This window comes from Stylophora pistillata, chromosome 8, assembly GCF_964205215.1.
Source record: "Stylophora pistillata chromosome 8, jaStyPist1.2, whole genome shotgun sequence".
Taxonomy (NCBI): Eukaryota; Metazoa; Cnidaria; class Anthozoa; order Scleractinia; family Pocilloporidae; genus Stylophora; species Stylophora pistillata.
In genome coordinates, this window is record NC_142526.1 from 30,902,672 (window position 1) to 30,914,869 (window position 12,198).

The following is a 12,198-nucleotide window of genomic DNA, read 5'->3' on the forward strand; positions in this document are numbered from 1 at the left end:
TGGTATGAGAAGAAAATGACTTAAGAGTTACACTGTAGTGTGCAGGTTATGTTTTTATAGTACTGGTTGCCCTTTAAATATGGTACAAATATGGGTGGGTTAAACTGTACATTGACTTTAAGGACCTATTGTATATATGTACTTATTAAAAACTGGATCATTGGATAATGCAATTCAAGACTTTTTATTGGCTTAGCCATTATGTTATATGAGCCAATATACCATAATCTAATATTTGTACATTGTAACATCCGGTTTCTTCTAACAAAATAAAGTCGAGAAGATTTGTCTAATATCTTGGGGGCGCTTTTTTTTTTTTTAATAAAACAATTATTCCACTCGCGCTTGTTGGATATGAGATAATTATAGCCAACTCGGCGCTACGCGCCTCGTTGGCTATCTATCATCTCATATCCAACGCGCGTTTGTGGAATAATTGTTAATTGTACTGGACATCATCCATCGAGGGAGTTTGTTTGTTTACCAGAAACTATATTTTACTGTTTTTCATGTCTTCTATCTGTCTTGCTGATTTTTCGTTTGTTTGATGTCTTAGCCCAGAGCTTCATGATGTTACACTTGTATCAGAGGAAGGAACAGAACTTAGGTGTCACAAATGTATACTTGTGGCTCGTCTTGGTATGTACGAGAACCTTACAATCTTTGAAAAAATTCGCTTTGCTATTTTGTTGAACTATTTGCCTCAACTACTTGTTTCTAAGCTTCATGTAACATGTTTTGATATGCATGTCCATGCAGGGCAGTAGATTTGGAAGATCCAGTGATTTTAATGGCTAGTTGCTGGAATCTGGATAAAATAGTCTGGGTTTTTAAGCGTGGTTGTGTAACTGTGTTGTGTATTTTGGTAGAGCATGGTTTGGAGATGGATTGTTCTCTAGGTTAACGACACCAAGTAAACTCTCAACTGTAAACTAACGAATGGATGATATGTTTGTCTGCTTGTTTGTTTTTCGTTTTTACTTCGGGGAGGACGATATACAAGTGTATTTAAGTTGAATGTACAGCTGTAAGTACAGTCCACTTCAGAATACCTGAGGGTTTTTCTGAGTAATAATAGTGTTCACCACCCTTTGATTGTTGCAGAGTACTTTCGCAGCATGTTGACATCGAGCTGGAGGGAGGTAGGTATAAGTTAATGATTTACTTTTTACTATTTTTGACGTTTATTTTTTGTGTTGTTGTTGTTGTGGCTTTTTCAGCTTTTGTAGACCCTACATTGTACATTACTTCTTAACCCGTTTATTTGCAGTCCAGTGGACAATCCCGAACCCTCAAGATGCCTTTCCCAGCGTTAATTCTGGAGATTGTTTTGGATTTCCTGTACTCAGGGCGGGCAGGAAGATTAACAGGTATCAATACTCTATTCTACAATAGGATTTCATTTTTCGCTCATAGTTTGGTAGCTTCAAGAAGACTCGCTCAGGACGAAGTAATCTTGGGGTGTTTAAAAACTAACTATACTTCGAAAAGGTAGAGTCGTGCTTTACGATGGTTTGTTTAGGGCTGCCTTGGCTAAGACCATGTGGAACAGTTATTGACGACGCTTTTTAATTAGTGCTGTAAAAATTCGTGCACATTTAAGCCAATCAGATAACTGAGACCAATTGTCACTTGGAGACTATGGAAACTCAATATGTTTTCTGCCTTTTTGGCGGTAAGCGTGTTGTTTCTTTGAATTCTCGTTAACTCATGTTGTATTTCCCTCTGCTATACTGGTTTTGTAAACCTCAAAAAAATAAAAAATCGCTTTATATCTTTTTGTAGATATTACAGATCTGGAGTTATTGGGAAACATTCTCATTGTAGCAGATCAGGTATGGTATACTTTAAACTTCCAGGATCGTTCATTATTTTTCAGTCTTTGTCTTGTCAAACTAAGTTGCTATGTTTTCTTCATGAAGAATTGATTGTTTAGTATCAAGATCAGAATCGGCTGATTGAATAATTTGTTATCAAAATTTCATTACTTAGTTGCTGATCTGGCGTCTGAGAGAGATGTGCGAGGCTGTCATAGCAAATCTTGGTGAGAATTTTCGTAATTATTTCTTCGTCTCATTGAGTTTAAAATGCACGTTGTGAGCTTTTTGAAACACTCAAGATAAAATTAATGTTATAAGTATTGATAATATTGCTATTTGTGTCCGCTGAAATGTGATAAATCAAGTGCTATTTACGTCCTTTTTGATGAATAATTGTCGATTAACATGGGTTTAATTTTTTTTCAGTGACTTTAAGGAACGTTTCTGAAGTGTTGGAATTCTCGATTCTCTACAACGCTAACCAGCTTCGAGATGTTTGCTCAGAGTACATTTGCAATAATTTGGGAAGTTTGATGGAATCCAGGTTAGTATTTCGCAAAACTTATAGTATCTTCTGGGTTAAAGTTGGCCTTTTACGCCTTTAATCTTAGTGGTTAATTGTAGAGTAGGACTAGTTTCTACTTCACTCGATCTTTCATAGTCTCGTTTCGCAGTTAATCATAAAGCTGTTTTGCTGTTATAGTTTTAGAAGTTTAGTGACTAACTCTTAACCCTTTACACCCCACACTGTTCCTTTTATATTTCCTGTTGTACTATCAGGGAGAATTATACACCATTCCCACGAGAAAAAACATGTGTAGTTAAACCAGGTTTAACTGAATGAATATCAGAAACAGAACTGATAAAACTGAATTTTCCACAGTATTCAAGTCGTCACTAACTTGTATTTGCTAAATTTGAAGTCGACAAACATCAGTTTACTGTAGGAAGCTTCTATGAGAGAAAACATTTAAACTGTTTCTAACTTAACTGCCCTAAGACGTGTTTAAGCTTTGGTGTGAATAGGGTATTAGTCTAAGAATCAAGAGCTTCAGTCGGAGATCGTTTCGTTTACCCTCGTGACCTTCATTTTTAATTCAGTCTTGCTGATTGGCAGCGCAGAGGTAAACCGACCGACAGACTTGCTATTCAGAAAGGGTCTAAGGAGAGACCGGTAAAAAGACAGACAGAATACTGACGAACGGAAGGGGGGGGCAGAAAAGTCTGTTGTTATTCTAGGCCAAAATACAGTAGAACCCCGCCAACTCGAACTCCCAAGGGAAAAAAAAATAGTTCGAGTTAGCTGATAAAAAATGACTGAAAAAATGGGGTTAAGGGTAATCGAATCTTGTTAGAGTTAATGGGGGGTTGGAGATGACCGAGTTCGAGTTAGCCGAGTTCTACTGTTACTATATACATCCAACCTTAGATTGTGATTACTCATAATTTTGTGGGGCATGCCACAAGGGCTGCGTGTAGATGTAGATTGTAATGCCAATTGATATTGTGATCTCCAGAGCTCTGGATTGTCTCAGTGATGAAGCACTTGTAGTGATCTCTAAAGTCTATCGCAATATGGTAAGACTAATTTTTTTAATTCATATTAAATGTTCCACTTCGCCCTTTTTATAAATGTCTTATAAAGCTGAGGAATAGAATGGCACGAAGTGTGAACCACGATACTTTTAAATGAATCTACGTCCCGGTTAAGCGAGTACTGCTGTATGGGAGGTCTTTTCATACTCATACTCATACATCTTTATTTAACGAGGGTAACATATTAACTTTACACAAGTTTTCTAACATATGGCCTTCGACTTCCCACCCATCCCACCCCAGGGGAGGACATCCATCACACAGTAATCTCGTGTGTGGGAAATTAACGTCTCCTACCCCAACCCTGCAGGAGACGGGACCTCCATTTATTCGTCCCTATCCGAGAAGACTAGAATATCTAACCATTTCTTGATGTTATAGAAAGGTAGCAAATTCTTCTCAATTATTTTGAGACTTTGAGTGTTGGTCCGGCCAGGGCTCGAACCCTCGACCTTCCGCACAACAGTCCAGCGCACTATCCATTGGGCTATGTGGGCGGCGGTCACTGAGGAGAAAGTTCTGTCTTTGCAATGGCATTAGCAAATGTGTTGACGTTTTAGTCTTCTCTTTTAGGGACTAAGAGACTATAACAAGAAAAAAAGAAAACATCCATGCACTTATAGCAAACGGGAGGTTACAAAGCTCCCGGTGTTGGTGTGTGGTCTTTCAGTGTGTCTCAACACATTACGGAATGATTTCAATTTGCCTATAGAAACTAACAAAACTTCTTGTGTTTCAGGTTCCAGGAATGGCTTGGCGCATTATAACACCGCTAGACCTTCACTGTTCTTTTCTTCTTGATACTGGCTCTGAGCCAAAATGTAGTCCTGGAAAGCGAAGAAGAAGCAGTGGACGCAAGAAGTCATCTAGGAGTGAAAGCGAACAAGATGCGGTTGTTCATTCTGAGACTGCACAAGAAGGAAGCGAAGCTGAGAATGGTTAGCCGTAGTATTGATTTAATTTTTGTTGTCATGGATAAGATCCAGACAGAGTCGTGATATAGCTTTGGCGCTTATGTCATCAAAAATTTGTTCATGTAATTCAGAAAATGGTTTGTACCTGGGGGTAACTGGAACCTGGGAAGTCGTCGGGTTTCGCAAATCACACGAAAAGCGATACATGTTATGAAACATCTTTTGTACGGTTGTGTGTGAGCCCAATCCAGTTGAATGAGAAGGAAATATTAACGGCGGCAGTTACTCGCCTACACTTACCTAATCAGGCTGGGGTAACAAATTACTGCAACATGCTCTCCCACTCTCTCACAAGAAAACCTTTTGCGCAGTTTACAGAGTAAATGTCCCGGAATTGGAAGAGGTGTTCGCACAACAAAATGGTGGCGAATACAAGACTGATACAGAAGGTAAAAATGGCGAGGGTGATGCTTGTTTGGATCTTCCGAAAGCAGATGAAGAGGAAACATCATTGGAGCGAGAGGTACCTAACCGACTTTTTCTTTTCCGAGATGCCCCAAGCCTATGTTTTAAAACGAAAGTAATTGTAAAGCCTTTAATATGAAAAGGAGTCTTTATTCTCGTGAAAATAGAACCCATTTTTGAAGGAAAGGTCTTGCCCTTGGCCTTATTTTGAAACTTCACCGTGAGGATTCCTAAACAAGGCATGGTCCTTACATTTGTAAGTGATAGCAACGATAACAAATAAATTGATTTTATAGAGGGCCTGATGAGGAAATGGTACCGTCGTTTCGAAGGAGTAAACGTGTACGGTTGTACCATTACAACCCTTTTTCCAATGCACTGCCGTCAAACAACTCACTGTCTAGTGTTGATTATTTTTCCAAGCCGGTGGATGTTGGAATGTGGTATCGTAAACTCTCACCGGATGCTACCAAGACACCAAAGAAGAAAAGCCGTGACAGAAAGAAACCTGGTGGAAAATCCGCAGATGATTCAGACGGTAAACCAACAACTCAGAAGGACGAGGTTGCTGCAGAGAAGGTAAGTATTAAGAGCTTGTGAATTTATAATAGACAGATTGTGAACATTCTTATTGTTAAGTTAGTCGGGTGGGTACAAGAGTTTATTTAAATGTATTATAAATTGAGAAAAGGGTGATCTTTAAAAAAGGTTTTTACTTCTTCCCGTAGGCTCTATCACTAGAAAAACCGGCATGGAGTAATCAGAGGTACATCATGCTAAAATTTTTTTTGCCACCTTATTTCTTCGTTACTTGAGTGCTGACAATACTGTGAGCAATTTCATCGCAAGAGGAAATTTTTATCTGTGAATTAACGATAAGAAAACAATAACAGCGTAGGTCACGTGGTGATTATGAGTCGACTTCGCTTAAGTTGCTCGAGCTTCGAGTTTTAAGTGCCAAAGGAATTAGACATGTCACTGATATTGCTCTATCGTTACACAAAAGTAGTGAAATAGCTGTTGAAATTGCGTTGTTGATCTCTTTAAACATGACTAGCGCATGCAGTCCCCCCGCAGCTAGCCTTAAAGATATCATGGAACAGGAACAGAAGAAGAAATCTTCCGATGTTCGCAGTGCAAGCGAGGTAGGCACGTCATTATTACCAAAATATGCTTTCACAGCTTTCACTGTTTTGTCTCTCTCTCTCTCTCTCTCTCTCTCTCTCTCTCTCTCTCTCTCTCTCTCTCTCTCTCTCTCTCTCTCTCTCTCTCTCTCTCTCTCTCTCTCTCTCTCTCTCTCTCTCTCTCTCTTTTTTTCATAAATTATTATCATCATTAACCCTTGAACCTTAAAGAGTGACTAGCAGCTAATTTCTCCCAACAGTGTCACTGCTAAATCAGATATAAGGTCATGCGAATAAAAGAAATGATCGTCAACTAAAGAAGCTCTTCATTGTTAAATAAATTCTCCTTGTCAGCACCATAGGGAGTATATAGAGAACAGTATGGAGAATATGTACACTATCAATTGATCGTTTCAACCGCTTTACTGCTTTTCTTCGTTCATAATTTTGCCTGGCAAAGGCTAGCGGTACAGCAGTTGAAGCGTCGTATTCATTAATTGATTACCTGACTCTGAAGTTGTTGTCGACTCTACATCGTGAGACGAAAGGTTGATCCTTCACCGATATTCATAACCACGAAAACCAGTCTTCTTTTAGTGATGCTTCTTTCCGAAATACCAAGTGGTAGCGTTTGTTCTGTCGCAATTTGTAAAAGTGTAATGATCAGTTATTTCAAACTGCAACGGCTTTCTATTACAAAGTGCAACAGCTCTTTTATTACAAAGTGCGACAGGTATTGCAAAGCTCAACAGAACAGTTGAATAAAGGCTGACAGAACAGTGTTCGTAGTGATTCTTGTAAGGGGAAATGGGCGAATTCACTTGTAAAGCCAGTTTTTTTCTTTCTTTTCTTTTTTTATTTTTTCCCCAATAGGTACTGATATCACCATCAAAAGGGAAAAGGTAGGGAATGCTATTAAGCTAAAACAATCAAATGAAAATAAATCTTTCTTTGACTTGCGGAAAATGTACAGGTTAGGACCTGCCTCCTGTAAGTGAGCTGCAATTAAAGAAATTACAGAAAATAAGCCTGAAGACATTCAGATTCCGACAGGATTCGAACCTGTGCTTCCAGTATAAGTTGGGTGCCACTACCGACTAAACTACGACTTCATATTTTGCGGTAAGCAATGGATATCAAACTGGCCACTAGGTAAATCTCTATCCGGTGGATAGCGTAGTACGTTTTGTTAACGCTCATCCGTTGGATAGCGTTTTATCCGTTCGATAATGTTATGTACCCTTTGAACAACGGGAGCCAGATTTTTGTATTACAGAGGCAACGTTGGGTGACTTTTAGTCTTGTTACTAGTCCACAGTCCCCATCGACTCGGTGGAATTCTTCCGGGCGACAATCACAGAAGCAGAGGAAGAGATTAAAATCTAACTCCATAGACGATCAAAATGACCAAGTGACTGCGAGCAGTAAAAAGGAAGAAAAAGAAGTAGAGAGACCTCCAGCATGGTAAGGTGACACCTGATAACTTAACATCCGTCTTACTGATAGGATTCCGATGCGAATCAAATTGAACGTTTCAAAAAAGAAACACTTATAATCCCGTAATTCCAAGAGTGAACATGTAACTTCTAGCAGTTGAGGAACATCAAACAAAGAAATGATCCTCCAAGGTGGGCTGCAATTTTAGCAATTAAAGAAGAAGAAGAAGAAGCCTGAAAAAACAAAAAAAAATCAGACTTCGACGTGGATTGGAACCTGTGCCTAACAGGTACTTGTTGGGCACTGTTACGAGGCCACACTTTGGGAGCGAATCAAATTTAAGGGTGATCCTCTTTCCCGTAGAGAAATTTGATGAAAATCATCTATCAAAAAAGTGAAAAAGAGACAAATGTGAAGAAAGATGTTCTTCGTTCCGTCACGTCAAAGAAACTTGAAAAAGGTGTTCCCATAAGGAATCGAATCCCAGATCTTCGGATTCTGCGCACTGGTGCTATCTAGACAACCAAGTTTGTCAGCATAGGGAATGTTTTCTTGATAAAACCCGAAAATTACTTGCGATTTGCAAGGAAAGGCAATAAAATGAGGGTGAAAGGGTAAACAATGTGCTCTTGTTTAGTTAGAGAGCTTTTGCGATCTTCGTGGCCTGTAATCGCAGTTTGCCAATCCAATGCTCTTCACGATTTTTCTCAATTGCCTTTTACTTCAGGGGTGGGGTGATCAAGGATCCTTTGCCAGTCCAGTCCTTAAAGGATCTTATGCAGGAAGAAGAAAAGAAGAAAAACATTCAAGACCCTACACCTTCACAAAAAATACCAATCGTACCAGGAAAGCCTGGATCTACAAGGAAAAAGCTAAAGTACGATACAACAATTCTTTTAAGTCCAGCATCGCGTTTATGTAGATAACGTAGAGTGAAAATTGATCATCTTGATAGAAGTTGACAGGCCCCCTATACTACTATTGACGCATTTGAAAAATTATTGAACTACTTCTGGTTTTAATTGCTTTCACTTTCCATATTTTAGTTGGCGCCGGCAGCCTGGGTTTTACACGAACGGTTCAGAACCTAATGGGGAAGACGCTGTTCATTTAGCTTCAGGACAGGATTCGAACGTCCCACTGTCTCCACCTAAAAGGTGAGTTCAAACTTCTTCTGTTCACTCGTCTTGATGGTCATTGGCAGCAAAGCGCGAAACTTTCTCTTAAGTCAGTTCTTGTCATCAAATTGTTATTTTCATCGTTGTAATGAGTTTTCTCGCCTTGCATACGTGGCTATTTGCACGGGAGTGAAAACTGCGTTGGTTTTAAACGTCAATAGCATATCAGAGTTCTTATCGCTGGTGCTTTTTGCTTGCTGCAGTGTTTGTTCTGATAGCTTGCTCTATACAGCCATTTACCTGTCTTCTCTCTTTGTTCTCCAGTGCCTGGCAGTCAAATCCTATCGCAAGTTCTCCGCCATTTACTTCAATCGCTTTCTCTACAATCCTCGAATGCGAGGAAAAGGAGAACACAAATCTAAACAGGTTTGGCTCTGTTTTTTCTTTGGATGCCGGATGCATTTTGTTTTCATGTTTGTTTTTCGTTGTTGTTGTTGTTGTTCATTTATTTATTTGCCTGTTGATTGGTTATTTTATTGTTGCCCTTTTTTTGTTAATTAGAGTCTGTACGAAAGTAATTAGCACTCGATCAGATTTTCTTCCTTTCGTCTCCATTGTAGATTTAACAAGAAGCCATTTCACTTGACACAGGTAATCGGTTTTGTTTTTGTTTATCTTATTCTAGGGCATGACAATCTTTCTGCGTTCAAAACAACCATTTGCTACTCTTTTTTAACAAACCTAATTTGCAGTCAATTTGACTCTACTTGATCCAAAGCTCCCCCCCCTTTTTTCGAGGCTTTCCGTTTCCTTTTATGTACATTTTTTTTCTTACTGAACCTTTTACAAGGTTGAACTTGATTTCACTTTTCATAGCTTGAAGAGAGAGCCATGGAAGAACTACTGCAGTATTATGGTGGCAAGGACAATGCCTGTGAGTTTGTGACCGTTGAGAGAATTCCATCGACTGCAGCGAAGCCTATATGGAGAAAGGACAGATCGCGATCGGCCACAAGCAGTTAACGCTTGATACATAGCTACTGGATGATCGCGTTAGAGATGATGAAACACAAGCCTTCGATGAAGAGAGAATTTGATTGTGTGTAGTCTCGATAGAAGTAGAAACACGTGTGTTCTTTTCTAAGAATATCTGATTACGAAGACGTAACAAAACTGTTAATCAAAGCGTTAAAGAAAGGTACGTAACGCGTGACAATAGCGTGACTTAATAAATGGGCGTCAGCTACTGTGTATCACCTTAACATCCAAGAAGTTTTTGTCAGGGGAGATGGATTTCTCCTTTCCTTGCGAGGAAGAGATTTCTAGAGTTAGGCTGAATGGCCAAATCTGATTTGAATCTTTTCTCGCTGACTTTTATGTAGCGACAGAGAAAATTGTTGAAAGCGGTGATCGTCTTCCTTGTATCAGAAAAAGAAAAAACATTTACAGAAGCTTTTATAGCTAAACATACCCAAAGATTTGTCTAATATAAAAACAGTACATTAAAATAAAAGTAGAAAACTATACAATGATCAACAATTGAATTCGAGTCCGTCAAGTTCACTAAAATTTCGAATCAAGATAAGTCCCTTTTAGAAAATATATTTTTGCAGTGTTTACTTTGTAGGCTCATATGACTTAAGGTAGTGGGGAAGTACTTCGGAGAAAGAGAACCTTGTGACATAAATTGAAGTCCAATTTCGTTGTTACTTGTGCCAGTAAGCGGGCTGTTTCAAAACTTCTCGTCAGTCTCAGGGCAGCTCTTCATTAAAAGTGACCAGCATCTGATTTCTTCATACAGTAATGCTGCTGAATCATTCATTTAGATCATGAGAATGATGCAATGAATGGAAAACTTTATTTAAGTGTCTATGTTTTTTGCTATACGCTAATGGGGGACACTAAAAAATTTAAAAGTCAAATACATTTACCGGATTTTTTCTATTCCACTAAAAATTGTTTCATCTTTACATGCTCACTTTGGAGGTTGGTTGGCCGCATCTTGATATGCCTTAATGTGACAGCGTGATGCTGTTAGTGAGTTTTCACCGGTGCCTACCAATACTTGGCTGTGTAGCCGCGCGATGCGGTTCCAGTCGAGGCCCACAAATTGACCCTTGCTCACCATAGAGTCTCCAGTAGCTCAGTGGTTAGAGCATCCGACTAGATCACGGAGGGTCGTGGGTTCAAGTCCCATCTGGGGCTCGGATTTTTTCTATTACACTAAACTTTGTTTCATCTTTAAATACATTTACATATGTAGATTACAGTTATTTACAGTAGATAATTAAAAAGATTATAAAAGTTATTTAGTTAAGTTTTAAATTTCAACGAGAGTTGAAAGGTCGACTTTTCTTATGTTCTTCTTGAACGAATTTAGAGTTTCTATCGTTCTTAGGTGTCTTGGTAACTTCGACCAGATGAAAGGTCCCATATATTTAATAGAATTCCTACCAAATCTTACAGTTTCGAATCTCGGCAGTTCGAAGTCACTGTTCCGTAAATTATACTGAGTGTTCTTTATATTAAATAAGTCAGAAGTATTCTCGGGTACGAGACTGTGTACCCTGGTCCCAGAGGTTCTCTTCTCTCTACCGGAGAATGAGAATTCGGCGCGAAGCGCCGACCAACGAGCTGCAAAACAGCGAGCGGAGAGAACCTCTGGTCAGGACCGTTGAGAATCTCACTTTCATTCCACCAAGCTTCGGGTGACAGCCGTAAATCACGCCCCTTTCCGACAACCAATCAGGTATTTTACCCCCAGAGGTATTTTAGTACTTTACTCTGATTGGTTGTCGGAAAGGATCGTGATTGATGGCTGTCACCCGAAGCTTGGTGGAATGAAAGTGAGATTCTCAACGGTCCTGACCAGAGGTCCTCTCCGCTCGCTGCTTTGCAGCTCGTTGGTCGGCGCTTCGCGCCGAATTCTCGTACTCCGGTAGAGAAAAGAGAGCCTCTGGGACCAGGGTAGAGACTGTGCTTAACTTTAAACATCAAAGTGGCAATGTCTTGTAGGCGCCGATTGTTCAACGTTGGTAGTTTGGCGCGACTTAGCAGTTCTTGATAGGACGCTGATCTAGTTTTGTACATGGAAATGATCGCTAAATAAAAGGTTTGATCGGTAAACGAATTCTCCCCGTCAGTACCAAAGGAAATGTATAGAGAGGAGTGCAGAGAATATGGATGCTAATATTGAGTTGTAAAGGGTTAAGATACACCACCTATCTCCATCTTAAATCAAGTTTCCCTTGGAGACCATTTTTTTGGGCGGGCGAGTGAAATTTTACTCTATTGTAAATTGTATTTTCTGAAAGGAGCCTTATACACGGCTCTATTTGTGGATTCTTTAAAGTGCTACTGAAACGAAATTTTCGTATCTGAAATTTTTGCTCTAACCTGTAGTTTTGAATATGCTGATCATCATGAGATAAATTGCTTTGGCCAAAAAGAGGCGAACGATATCTTTTTTAACCGTTCAAATAAACAATTTTACACAAAACCATGACCGGGCTCTGGTACCGAGTGAAATGGATTGATGACGTCACTGGTTGTGTTCACTCCGCTAACGTGGTTTATTTCACTCACTGTTTGTTTGTATTCGTGGGCGAAGGAGATGGCAGATATTAAAGTTTTGTCAAGTGAATCTTCTTCTGAACGAAGCGAAGTTGTCTCCAGTAGCGAAGAGGAAGATGGTGCCGTAAAATGGGCCTACACGACTCCCCGT

General features: G+C 39.5%; 1 protein-coding gene across 2 annotated transcripts in view; it reads left to right on the forward strand.

The window, feature by feature from the left end:
- The window catches only part of LOC111322551 (inhibitor of Bruton tyrosine kinase), a 27,438-nt gene extending 15,838 nt beyond the window's left edge, over window positions 1-11,600 (forward strand). For both annotated transcript variants that reach the window (XM_088729980.1, XM_022925665.2), the window contains exons 17-36: window positions 1-2; window positions 557-639; window positions 1,105-1,142; window positions 1,271-1,370; window positions 1,786-1,835; window positions 1,993-2,044; window positions 2,247-2,364; window positions 3,338-3,398; window positions 4,156-4,354; window positions 4,702-4,853; window positions 5,219-5,374; window positions 5,524-5,561; window positions 5,853-5,940; window positions 6,793-6,821; window positions 7,231-7,383; window positions 8,084-8,233; window positions 8,403-8,513; window positions 8,799-8,900; window positions 9,095-9,125; window positions 9,351-11,600. The exon at window positions 1-2 is cut by the window's left edge and continues 64 nt beyond it. In XM_088729980.1, the coding sequence (XP_088586106.1) occupies window positions 1-2; window positions 557-639; window positions 1,105-1,142; window positions 1,271-1,370; window positions 1,786-1,835; window positions 1,993-2,044; window positions 2,247-2,364; window positions 3,338-3,398; window positions 4,156-4,354; window positions 4,702-4,853; window positions 5,219-5,374; window positions 5,524-5,561; window positions 5,853-5,940; window positions 6,793-6,821; window positions 7,231-7,383; window positions 8,084-8,233; window positions 8,403-8,513; window positions 8,799-8,900; window positions 9,095-9,125; window positions 9,351-9,497 (1,860 nt within the window). In that variant the 3' untranslated portion in view covers window positions 9,498-11,600. The remainder of the gene's footprint in view (window positions 3-556; window positions 640-1,104; window positions 1,143-1,270; window positions 1,371-1,785; window positions 1,836-1,992; window positions 2,045-2,246; window positions 2,365-3,337; window positions 3,399-4,155; window positions 4,355-4,701; window positions 4,854-5,218; window positions 5,375-5,523; window positions 5,562-5,852; window positions 5,941-6,792; window positions 6,822-7,230; window positions 7,384-8,083; window positions 8,234-8,402; window positions 8,514-8,798; window positions 8,901-9,094; window positions 9,126-9,350) is intronic.
- Window positions 11,601-12,198: the final 598 nt, after the last annotated feature.